The sequence below is a fragment of the Hylobates moloch genome, unplaced genomic scaffold (assembly GCF_009828535.3).
Source record: "Hylobates moloch isolate HMO894 unplaced genomic scaffold, HMol_V3 SCAFFOLD_1, whole genome shotgun sequence".
Taxonomy (NCBI): Eukaryota; Metazoa; Chordata; class Mammalia; order Primates; family Hylobatidae; genus Hylobates; species Hylobates moloch.
In genome coordinates, this window is record NW_026652276.1 from 161,911,103 (window position 1) to 161,923,924 (window position 12,822).

At 39.6% G+C, this 12,822-nt stretch overlaps 1 protein-coding gene across 1 annotated transcript in view; it reads left to right on the forward strand.

The window, feature by feature from the left end:
* Positions 1–12,822, forward strand: part of COL28A1 (collagen type XXVIII alpha 1 chain) — a 182,326-nt gene that overhangs the window by 7,825 nt on the left and 161,679 nt on the right. Inside the window, exons 2-3 of the mRNA XM_032753457.1 lie at positions 3,765–3,925; positions 5,079–5,635. Of these exons, the coding sequence (XP_032609348.1) occupies positions 3,802–3,925; positions 5,079–5,635 (681 nt within the window). The 5' untranslated portion in view covers positions 3,765–3,801. The remainder of the gene's footprint in view (positions 1–3,764; positions 3,926–5,078; positions 5,636–12,822) is intronic.

Below are 12,822 nucleotides of genomic sequence, written 5' to 3' on the forward strand. Positions count from 1 at the left end.
TTGTGGGCATTTAGTGCTATAAATTTCCCTCTACACACTGCTTTGAATGTGTCCCAGAGATTCTGGTATGTTGTGTCTTTGTTCTCGTTGGTTTCAAAGAACATCTTTATTTCAGCCTTCATTTCATTATGTACCCAATAGTCATTCAGGAGCAGGTTGTTCAGTTTCCATGTAGTTGAGCGGTTTTGAGTGAGTTTCTTAATCCTGAGTTCTAGTTTGATTGCACTGTGGTCTGAGAGACAGTTTGTTATAATTTCTGTTCTTTTACATTTGCTGAGGAGAGCTTTACTTCCAACTATGTGGTCAATTTTGGAACAGGTGTGGTGTGGTGCTGAAAAAAATGTATATTCTGTTGACTTGGGGTGGAGAGTTCTGTAGATGTCTATTAGGTCCACTTTATGTAGAGCTGAGTTCAATTCCTGGATATCCTTGTTAACTTTCTGTCTCGTTGATCTGTCTAATGTTGACAGTGGGGTGTTAAAATCTCCCATTATTATTGTGTGGGAGTTTAAGTCCCTTTGTAGGTCACTGAGGACTTGCTTTATGAATCTGGGTGCTCCTGTGTTGGGTGCATATATATTTAGGATAGTTAGCTCTTCTTGTTGAATTGATCCCTTTACCATTATGTAATGGCCTTCTTTGTCTCTTTTGATCTCTGTTGGTTTAAAGTCTATTTTATCAGAGACTAGGATTGCAACCCCTGCCTTTTTTTGTTTTCCAGTTGCTTGATAGATCTTCCTCCATCCCTTTATTTTGAGTCTATGTGTGTCTCTGCACGTGAGATGGGTTTCCTGAATACAGCACACTGATGGGTCTTGACTCCTTATCCAATTTGCCAGTCTGTGTCTTTTGATTGGAGCATTTAGCCCATTTACATTTAACGTTAATATTGTTATGTGTGAATCTGATCCTGTCATTATGATGTTAGTTGGTTATTTTGCTCGTTAGTTGCTATTGTTTCTTCCTAGCCTCGATGGTCTTTACAATTTGGCATGTTTTTGCAGTGGCTGGTACCGGTTGTTCCTTTCCATGTTTAGTGCTTCCTTCAGGAGCTCTTTTAGGGCAGGCCTGGTGGTGACAAAATCACTCAGCGTTTGCTTGTCTGTAAAGTATTTTATTTCTCCTTCACTTATGAAGCTTAGTTTGGCGGGATAGCAAATTCTGGGTTGAAAATTCTTTTCTTTAAGAATGTTGAATATTGGCCCCCACTCTCTTCTGGCTTGTAGCGTTTCTGCTGAGAGATCAGCTGTTAGTCTGATGGGCTTCCCTTTGTGGGTAACCCGACCTTTCTCTCTGGCTGCCCTTAACATTTTTTCCTTCATTTCAACTTTGGTGAATCTGACAATTATGTGTCTTGGAGTTGCCCTTCTCGAGGAGTATCTTTGTGGCGTTCTCTGTATTTCCTGAATCTGAATGCTGGCCTGCCTTGCTAGATTGGGGAAGTTCTCCTGGATAATATCTTGCAGAGTGTTTTCCAACTTGGTTCCATTCTCCCCATCATTTTCAGGTACACCAATCAGACGTAGGTTTGGTCTTTTCACATAGTCCCAAATTTCTTGGAGGCTTTGTTCATTTCTTTTTATTCTTTTTTCTCTAAACTTCCCTTCTCTCTTCATTTCATTCATTTCATCTTCCTTCAGCGATACCCTTTCTTCCAGTTGATCGCATCTGCTACTGAGGCTTCTGCAATCTTCGCGTAGTTCTCGAAACTTGGCTTTCAGCTCCATCAGCTCCTTTAAGCCCTTCTCTCCATTGGTTATTCTAGTTATCCATTCTTCTAATATTTTTTCAAAGTTTTTAACTTCTTTGCTATTGTTTTGAATTTCCTCTCGTAGCTCAGAGTAGTTTGATCGTCTGAAGCCTTCTTCTCTCAACTCATCAAAGTCATCCTCCATCCAGCTTTGTTCCATTGCTGGTGAGGAACTGCGTTCCTTTGGAGGAGGAGAGGTGCTCTGTTTTTTAGAGTTTCCAGTTTTTTTTGCTCTGTTTTTTCCCCATCTTTGTGGTTTTATCTACTTTTTGTCTTTGATGATGGTGATGTACAGATGGGTTTTTGGTGTGGATGTCCTTTCTGTCTGTTAGTTTTCCTTCTACCAGACAGGACCCTCAGCTGCAGGTCTGTTGGAGTTTACTAGAGGTCCACTCCAGACCCTGTCTGGCTGGGTGTCAGCAGCGGTGGCTGCAGAACAGCGGATTTTCGTGAGACCACAAATTCAGCTGTCTGATAGTTCGTCTGAAAGTTTTGTCTCAGAGGAGTACCCGGTTGAATGAGGTGTCAGTCTGTCCCTACTGGGGGGGTGCCTCCCAATTAGGCTGCTCAGGGCTGAGGGACCCACTTTAGGAGGCAGTCTGTCCGTTCTCAGATCTCCAGCTGCGTGCTGGGAGAACCACTACTCTCTTCAAAGCTGTCAGTCAGACAGGGACCTTTAAGTCTGTGGAGGTTCTTGCTGAGTTTTTGTTTGTCCATGCCCTGCCCCCAGAGGTGGAGCCTACAGAGGCAGGCAGGCCTCCTTGAGCTGTGGTGGGCTCCACCCAGTTCGAGCTTCCTGGCTGCTTTGTTTACCTAAGCAAGCCTGGGCAATGGCGGGCGCCCCTCCCCCAGCCTCGCTGCCGCCTTGCAGCTTGATCTCAGACTGCTGTGCTAGCAATCAGCGAGACTCCATGGGCACAGGACCCTCCGAGCCAGGTGCGGGACACAATCTCCTAGTGTGCCGTTTTCCAGGCCCGTTGGAAAAGCGCAGTATTAGGATGGGACTGACCCGATATTCCAGGTGCCGTCTGTTTCCCCTTTCTTTGACTAGGAAAGGGAACTCCCTGACCCCTTGCGCTTCCCGAGTGAGGCAATGCCTCGCCCTGCTTCGGCTCGCGCACAGTGCGCTTCACCAACTGTCCTGCACCCGCTGTTAGGCACTCCCTAGTGAGATGAAACGGGTACCTCAAGCAGAAATGCAGAAATCAACCGTCTTCTGTGTCGCTGGGGCTGGGAGCTGGAGACCGGAGCTGTTCCTATTCGGCCATCTTGGCTCCACCCCTCGCTTCTTGGCTTTAAGTCTCGTTTCTGTCCATTAGTTCTTTTAGCCATCACTGGAAGAAAAGTGTTGCTTTTAAGCAAATCTATTATTTTTGCTCTCATGCTCTTTTGATTCATTGGATATGCAGCTTGGAACCCCTGGTGGAGACAAAGTTTCCAAAGCTAGCATAGAAAAGAGATGGGGTTCTATGGAAACAGAAAGATCATTTAATTTTTACCTTGACCTCTGAACTCACTGAAGTTATGTGTGTAGTATTAAGCCTGAAAGGGTGGTGGTTGTCTACAATTCTACAAAATACTAGATTTGTCAGGAATCAGTTATAATGAAAGTGAATGAAATGACCATATAGCAATCTGAATTCCCCCTGAAGAATTTGGAAGTGTCAAAGCACACCATGTGATTGAACCACAGTAATCATATAGAGTGGGATTGAAATGTTTTTAAATGGCTCTCCCAACTCTGTGCTCCTCATAATACAATGGGGAATTAAGAATACTTAAATATAGTTCTTTGAATATATAGAAATATTCACTAATAAATGTTTGGTCATGGTGCCATGATTTATTTGGATTGAAATCTTTCAAAATCTCAATGTGAATATTTTTCTAGAAATATGAATGAAAACCTCCTTTTTCCAGTCACATGCCAGTTTTCAACTCTGCTGGCTTGAAATTTAAAAATAACAAACACCATATTTTATTAAAGTATTTGTAACTGACTTTTCTATTAAAGGTGCTACAAGGCAGATGATTTTTCACCATCTACCATAATGTGGAACAGATATTTTGTCTTCTATCTCCTGCTTTTGTCAGCGTTTATGAGTCAAACAGTATCCGGACAAAGAAAGAAAGGACCAAAACCAAATTTGCTTGCAAGGAAAAGTGATGTCCAGGGTAAAAAAAAAATTGTTTGTTTTTAAGTTTAGCCTGTTAAAAATACTTACGTGAATTTTTCTAAATAGCATTTGATATAAATAGCAAGCCATATACATGTATACATGTGATAGTCTACTTTGATAAAATTATATGATGATAATATACCTTACATACTTATAGCACATCAGAGTCTTTAATAAGAGCACTTGTGCACTTATTATCTCATTTGAGCCTCACAGTAACCTTGTAAAATAGGCAGGACGGAGATTGCCACTCATAGTATAGATTAAAAAAATTGAGGTCTTAAGAGGTCGAGTGGCACACTCAAGGCCATAGGCAAATTAACTAGTGAGATACAGAGCTGGGATTTAAACTTAAGTTGTGTTTAAGTTAGGTTTCTTCTCCACTTACTCTTGGTACAAGGGGTATAGTCATTTTCTCCCTTGATTTCAAGAAAGTAAAAAAAAAAATAGAGACTCACCAATATGACACAACCTGAGAATTAGAGTATCATTTACTTCTAGACAACTATGCTCAGTGTTAGTTGGATTTTTTAAATGTGATGCATCTTGACTTCCCATTTCCTCCCCCTTTCAGCAGGTTTAACATTGAAAAGATGGCCGGGCGCGGTGGCTCACGCTTGTAATCCCAGCACTTTGGGAGGCCGAGGCGGGCGGATCACGAGGTCAGGAGATCGAGACCACGGTGAAACCCCGTCTCTACTAAAAATACAAAAAAATTAGCCGGGCGTGGTGGCGGGCGCCTGTAGTCCCAGCTACTCGGAGAGGCTGAGGCAGGAGAATGGCGTGAACCCGGGAGGTGGAGCTTGCAGTGAGCCGAGATCGCGCCACTGCACTCCAGCCTGGGTGAAAGAGAGAGACTCCGTCTCAAAAAAAAAAAAAAAACAAAAAAAAACATTGAAAAGATGCTCAGAATAAATGATATCTTATTTATTTTTAATTTGCATGATTTTACAAGGAGAAAATAATTTATAAACTTAGACATTTAGTTTTTTACAATATAAGCCTTCTGTCCAACGTGTCTCTCTTACTCTCCTCACGCTGCTCTCAACATCAAACAATATACGACACACCACTTAAGGGCTTTCCTTGTGCAAATTTGTTTCATGATAGGAATAATTATTTTGCCTAACCTATTTATTCTGTTTCAGGCTCTATTTGTTTCATAGATGTTGTTTTCATCGTGGACAGCTCTGAAAGTTCTAAAATTATCCTCTTTGATAAACAGAAAGATTTTGTGGATAGCTTGAGTGACAAGATTTTCCAATTGACTCCTGGTCGCTCCTTGGAATATGACATCAAACTGGCAGCCCTTCAGTTTAGCAGCTCTGTCCAAATTGATCCACCTTTTTCTTCCTGGAAGGACCTGCAGACATTTAAGCAGAAGGTCAAGTCTATGAATTTAATAGGGCAAGGTACCTTCTCTTATTATGCCATCTCCAATGCTACTAGGCTACTTAAGAGAGAAGGGCGTAAGGATGGTGTGAAAGTGGCTTTGCTGATGACTGATGGCATCGACCATCCAAAGAATCCAGATGTTCAAAGTATTTCTGAAGATGCCAGAATTTCAGGAATATCATTTATCACCATTGGACTTTCTACGGTAGTCAATGAAGCCAAACTTCGTTTGATTTCTGGGGATTCATCCAGTGAACCCACTTTACTGTTGAGTGATCCAACCCTTGTAGATAAAATTCAAGATCGTCTGGTAGGTACCTAATGGGTTGGTTATACAGTTATCATCATAATATTGACATATTTGTTGTAAATTCCATAAGAAGAGATACTGGGTCAAAAAGATGGAGAAAATGAGAATTCACCTTGAAAACAGAAAGAAGAATCTTTCTGAAGTGTCACTCCACTTTCTTGGCAGTTTAGTCCAGACAATCTGGAAAAGTTCCAGGCTAATTCCCTGGAATTGCATTCTTAACTTTATTGCTAGCTGATGCTGAGGATTTTGGAAGGGGTTACTTTCCAATCATATACCTTAGGCTCCTGTTTATACAGCCTACAATCATGAACATTGCTGACTTATATTCAGGTTGTGCTCAAGTTGTGCTCAACTTGCGGGGTTAGGCTATATTTGTACTAAGTTGGTCTTTTCCCATTCCACATCTGTACAGGTATTTTTGACATAATTTTGACATATTCTCTCTTACTGTTCTAAAGGACTGAGTATTTTTGACTCTGTCTCACCTATTGTTACCTTATGCTACTCAAAGTTCATAGACTTCCAATTTTTAAAATTACCTCCTTGTTTCTTAGATGTTCACAAGCCCATCCAATTTAAAATCATCTGCAACCTGCAGTCAAGCAACAGTTTCTCCCATCAAATCAATGAGTCCCACTTGAAAGGTCTGGTCAGCTTTTCTTTGTTTATTGCTCAGCTGTGTGTAAAAGCCTTTCCTTGCGGCCTTATAAAACACACAGCACCACAATCAAAAGGAAATCCCTCTTCACAATATTTCTCAAGGAGAAAACGCCTAGAGATAAATTGGTTGATTTGGTGAGTGTTAAAAACTGATTTTCTTTAAAACTTGGATTTCTTTGATTTCCTGAGAAAGGAAGGCAAAGGTGTCCTTTATGTACTGAGCGTTTCATATGGCTGTTTTCTACAGCTTGCACAGAAAACTCAGGCTCTATTTCAGAGATTGTTTTGCTCCTTTTGTCTTATCCCTCGATCCTTTTCTCAACATTACTCTTATCTTTTTACTCTCTGTTGTTTTCAGCATAAGATCTGAGGTTTTCTTACCTAAATAATAGCTCTTAGGTATTGAGTACTCTTTCTGTATTAGGCATTTTCCTGAGCACTTTATATATTTTATTCAATGTTTGCCACAATCTTATGATGTAGGTACTGTTATTATACCCATTTTGTAGTTGAAAATTTAAGGCCGGTGAAGACCTCACGGTTTGCATGCTTAACCCTATAAAGGCATATTGAGAGAGGAAATAGTAACCGCTTTTTAAAAAAAGATTTTCTCAATCAGAACTGCTCTGAAACAGTTTAGTAGCAGCCCTCCTCCAAAGTTACTATTGTTTCTAGCCTTTTTTCCTTGGGGATTCGGGGTAAATGGGAGAATTATGCCTAGATCAGAGATACAGCTGATGGGCCCAGCCCTGTGGTGCTCAAGGTAAGTGCTCACTCTGAGCAGCTCTTTTGCATGAAAGGGAAATTTGTAGTGGTTCCTGGCTAACACTTAGCCTTGCCTGTGCCATGACTTAAGGGATCCTTGCCACTGAACATAAAACAGGGGGCTCCAGCAGATGCGGGAGGGAATCCTGGTGATGTGATTATGAGTGGGCTGTTGTTACTTATTCATCTTCACCTTAAGATGGATAAGAGCTGACCATAGAAGATGCAGGACAGGCAGCTCCTTGTTTGGCCACATGTGTAGGCTCAGGTTGTTCATATTCACACCGGATACACCCTCGCTGAGAGCACCTGCTTCACTGAGAACACAGGCTCTTGGCAGTAGACTGGAAGCAAAACTGTTTGTCTGTTCCTGGGGAACCAGAAAATGACCGAATAATATTGCTCTTCCTTAGCATCCGGCGACTCCAGTTTGTTTGTTTAGCATCTGTGATTTCAGCTTGTTTGTTCAGATGGAAGCTCCATGAATAAACCACTTTTTAGAAGGAGGTGCTGCTTTCCAAACACTTCCAGGATTAGGCTCTTCAAAGAATGGTATACCAACTTTCAATGTTTCAAATTGCCACCATCTAGAAGGCAGAACTTGACTCTTTTTTTTTTTTTTTTTTTGAGATGGAGTTTGCTCCAGGCTGGAGTGCAGTGGTACGATCTCGGTTCACTGCAACCTCTGCCTCCCGGGTTCAAGTGATTCTCCTGCCTTAGCCTCTCAAGTAGCTGGGATTACAGGTGTCCACCACCATGCCTGGCTAATTTTTTTGTATTTTTGAGTAGAGATGGCCAGGCTGTTCTCAAACTCCTGACCTCAGGTGATCCCCCCGCCTCGGCCTCCCAAAGTGTTGGGATTACAGGCGTGAGCCACCGTGCCTGGCCCAGAACTTGACTCTTGATGAGACCATTGGAAAAATTCTTTATCTAATCCCTTTCTATTACATCTTTAGTTGAATTTGTAAACTTTTTATTTTAAAATAATTGTGTAGTTGACTTTTTAAATAAGTTAATTAGGTATGATTTAAGTACACAACTGCATCAACTTAAAGGGCACAATTCCATGAGCTTTTGACATAGGTACACGCCTATGAAACTACCAACACAATTAGGATAGAGAACATTTCCATCACCTCCCCAAATTGCCTCATATCTCTTTGTAAGACCCCATTTGCTCCTGAGCTACTGATCTTACTATTGTGACTCTAGATTTGTATATACTTTCTAGAATTTTATACAAACTCAAATAGTATGTATTATTTTTGTGTCAGGCTTCTTGTACCCAGTATAATGATTTTCAAACTCATCAGCGTTTTTTTCTGTATCAGAAGTTTACTCCCTTTTATCATAGAATAGATTTTAATTGAATTTAATGGATACGAATGTACAGAATGAATAGATTCTTCAGGAACCAAGACAAAACAAATCATTGCAAATTCCTTGATGCCTCTAGTAGGAATTATCATGTAAGAACCCCATAGAAACATTTTAGTTCTGAATTACCCGAAAGAGACTTAATGATTCCAAATTGAAGGAGACATGTAATATATTTTTATTGCTATTTTTATTGCAATTTACCTAATAGTATTGAAACCAAAGAAACAAATTCAACCCAAAGTCCAGGATATATTACTTGGTCCTATAGAAGAGTAAGAGAGGATATGTGAAAATTAAAAACAATTTTTTCCCTCTATTGTCTTTGATGTTAAGTATTTAAAAAACCTTTACGGAAATAAGGGTTGTGACAAATTTGTCTTTTTTTTCTGAAGGATTTTTTAAAAACATAAATTTAAGGTATTCCCTCCCTCACATACCAAGAAGAGATCAATGTGATGATGTCTATATCATCTTTAGAATCCTATGCTTTATTAATCTATTAATTATGATCACTTTCCATTTTTTCAAGACTTCCTCTGTTTAGGGCCTTATTTTTGTTTTCTGTTTTAGATTTTATAGTAGCCGTTTTGCTACCATTTTAAGTTGAATTTTTTGTCACAGGGTTTGTTCTCCTTGCCTACCGAGTGCTTTGCTGTCATTCCATGTGCTGTGATATTTGTCCATTCACATGTTTTCTGTCCCCTTCCCGTAGCATAAACCTTATACTCTTTGAAAAATTGGTGGTTGCATTCTAGCATTCTGGTTTCGCATATATAATATACGTGAACATACGCCATATATATGAATCCATTAATGAAATTCTGACTGCATCTTCTTTTGCTCTCATGAGACCCTTGCCCTATTTATCTTTTCCATTGAAACTCAAGCATCCCCCCAGTCTGTCAATGAACATGCCCTCCCCTCAGGCTTTGACACTGTTCTCCTTGCAGCCCGCTTCCCTGCCTGAGTGCAAGCCCTCGCCACCTCCCAAGGCCTCCGGCTCTGTCCATGTGGGCCCTTCTGTCCAATCCCTTTAAATGTCCCTCCTAACTACTTCCTTTGTCTTATCGCCCACACTTGTCCTTATGACTTTTTTCCCCACAAACTTTGACATATAGGACAGCATACCATCAATGGGTGGTCCTTTGCATTCCTCTCCTCAAAACCATCCAGAAAACCCACCTATTCCAAGAAGCCATCTTGTTACTGGCTCCCGCGACCCTGGCCTAGGACCTCCTTCCTACTAGGGTTGCTGTGTGTTGTCCTCTGTTCCTGGAACTTATAGCCTATAAGAGCCCTCAGGGATGGGGCTTTGTTCTTTGTTTGAAACAGTCTTATCTATTGTGTAGTTTTGTGTTCATTTTTGTTTCCATAGAAATATAAATTCCAGCAAACACAAAATTAAATAAGTTCCAAAAATAGTTTTTTGCATTGCTATGGTTTTAAGCCTTATGCCACATCTTTCTAAAGAGCAATATGGCAAAGAAGAAATTGAATTTTGAAAGAAAGAACTGAAAGAAGTATAAAATTACACATCAGGCACAGTAAGAGCTGAATTCGTGAATTTAAAAACTGATTAAGATATTGCTTATTGTGGCTGGGTGTGGTGGCTCACGCCTGTAATCCCAGCACTTTGGGAGGCCGAGGCAGGTGGATCACTTGAGGTCAGGAGTTTGAGACCAGCCTGGCCGACATGGTGAAACCCTGTCTCTACTAAAAATACAAAAATTACCCTGGCGTGTTGGCATGCTCTCTAATTCCAGCTATTCCAGAGGCTGAGGCAGGAGAATTGCTTGAACCCGGGAGGTGGAGGTTGCAGTGAGCCAAGATCATGTCACTGCACCCCAGCCTAGGTGACAGGGCGAGACTCCATCTCAAAAAGAAAAAAAAAAGATATTGCTCATTGTTAAAAGATTTTAAATGCCATATATATGACATTTAAATTTTTCTTTATTTCAGTAGTGGTTTTTAAATATTACAATTTGACTTGAATTATTAGTTGTTTTACTGCCTCTGTTGAACTTCTTTTTTTTTTTTTTTTTTTTTTGAGACAGAGTCTAGCTCTGTCCCCCAGGCTGGAGTGCAGTGGCTTGATCTCAGCTCACTGCAAGCTCCGCCTCCCGGGTTCACACCATTCTCCTGCCTCAGCCTCCGGAGTAGCTGGGACTACAGGTGCCCACCACCATGCCTGGCTAATTTTTTGTATTTTTTAGTAGAGACGGGGTTTCACCGTGTTAGCCAGGATGGTCTCGATCTGCTGACCTTGTTGAACTTCTTTTGAATTTCTTTGCTCTCTCCTTCTCCCAGAGGAAACCACTCTCTGATGTGGTTTGAAATATTTTACATATTTTAATAAATCAGATCATATTGTATGTATCTATCTACAACTTGCTTTTGCGCTCAATGTTTTTTTGGAAATTTTGTTGAAATGTGTAGATCCAATGCATTCACTTTAACTGCTGAGTAGTATTTCATTTGCTAATCCATTCCACTATTGGCAATTATTTTATTTACAGTTTTTCGTTACAAAAAGCAATGAATGCTGAAATGTGCAAGTGCAAGAATTTCCCTGTGGTATGTCTAGAAAGGATGTCAGGATAACAGGCGAAGGCAAGAACTGTCCTGGCAGCCTAGTGATAAAGCATGTCCATCTTCAGCTTTGTAGGCATAGCCAAATGTTCTACAGGGGTTAATACCATTTTAACTAAAACTATCAGTGTATATGAGTTCCTATTTCTCCATAGGACCTCCTAGCTCTTAAAGATACAAGTATCTCATCTGCTTTTAGCCTGGATTTACATGGCTAGTAATTTAAAATCATTTGGTTGGGAAGGGTGGTAGGTGAGACTCGAAATTTTGTAGGTAGTGTCTGTGGCTAGGGTTTTATAGCTCCTGAGATCATGTAGTCAAACTTTGTCCTTTTTCATATATGGAGAAAATTACCTGGAAAGATTGGATGACTTGTCCAAGGCCACATAGCTAGTTAATTGTTGAAACGGGATGGAAACCCAGAATGACACTTAATTCCTAGCCTAATTTTTTCCCTATTAAATCGTTAAAGCATTTTGTTATCTCGTCCCTCTATAGTATTAGTTTGTATGGAAATAATGTAAAAATAAAACTAAAGGGATGCAGCATCTTTCATAAAGCTACATACTCTTATTTAACTTCCTTGTTAGCTTTTGCATTTTTAATATCTTGCAACAAATATTCCAGTGCTTGTTCCTTCGTCTTTCTGTTTTATCGTATGTAAATTACTCCTTCAGATGAAATCATAAGGCACTGGTTTGACACATAATTTCTAGGTTAAGAAAATACTAATTCTATATGTAAACATAGGTTAGTTTCTTTCCAGCGTTTGACTTCCAACATGGCCTTCAGTGCACTTGTCAGGTAATATCCCACTGAATTCAAGTATGGTAGTGAGGCCTAGGTGTTGGACAAAAACAAGATCATGACGTTTCTGCAAAATTATAAATTTAAAATAGTTTTGAAAAACATTCTGGCTAATTCATTCCTGTATGGTACATATGACATGCACTGAAGACTGTCAGGAGGTGCAGCCCAAGTGTGTTACCTCGGTTGAGTCACATTATGGTGGAACCATGTTTCCTTATTGCAAAGCAAGAGGTTGAGTCTGATTGACTAAGACTCATTAAATTTGTTTTTTTGTTTTTCATAATGATCATTTTTTATTATGAAATATTTATTACTTTTCTATCACTTAATTTTTTCCCTAAGTTAGCCAGTTATAAATGTAGGTCCTCTTTTACATAAGCAATGCATATTGCTATGAACAGTTCAAAATTTTTACCAAAATATTATTCCTAATAATGTTTAAATTTAAAAGCTGAGTATCTTTTTTTGCTTATGTTGAAATTCTATAAATAAAGTATCCTATTAGAGGCTTTTCAAATTTGAAATAGAAAACTCCTCTCCTAGTGATCATAATAATGGAAATCTTTGTCTTCTCATAATTCAGATCATCTCAAAAAATGTCACTGGACTTTGTAATATTCTCTTTTTGGGTTTTAATATGATCTAACACCCATTAATATTTCATGAAGCCAAGACTGTATATTGTTTTAATCTTGAAAAATAAATCATGAAAAATAGATGCATGTATATGTGCATAGGGATGGAAAAAATTGAAAATATAAAATTATATATTCTGCCTCAGTCTTTGTATGTAAAAGTGAGAGCTTTCTCATTATGACTGATTAACTTTATAGTCAAATTATGGAGATTACAGAGCTGATAAAGGAAACAAAAGATAAAACATAGAATGCAGTAAGATGAAGTTCCTAGAAAATACAGATTAATTTTTAATGGTAGTTATATCTCTTATTATTACATGGCTCGGGCTGCTCCTTGGGTGG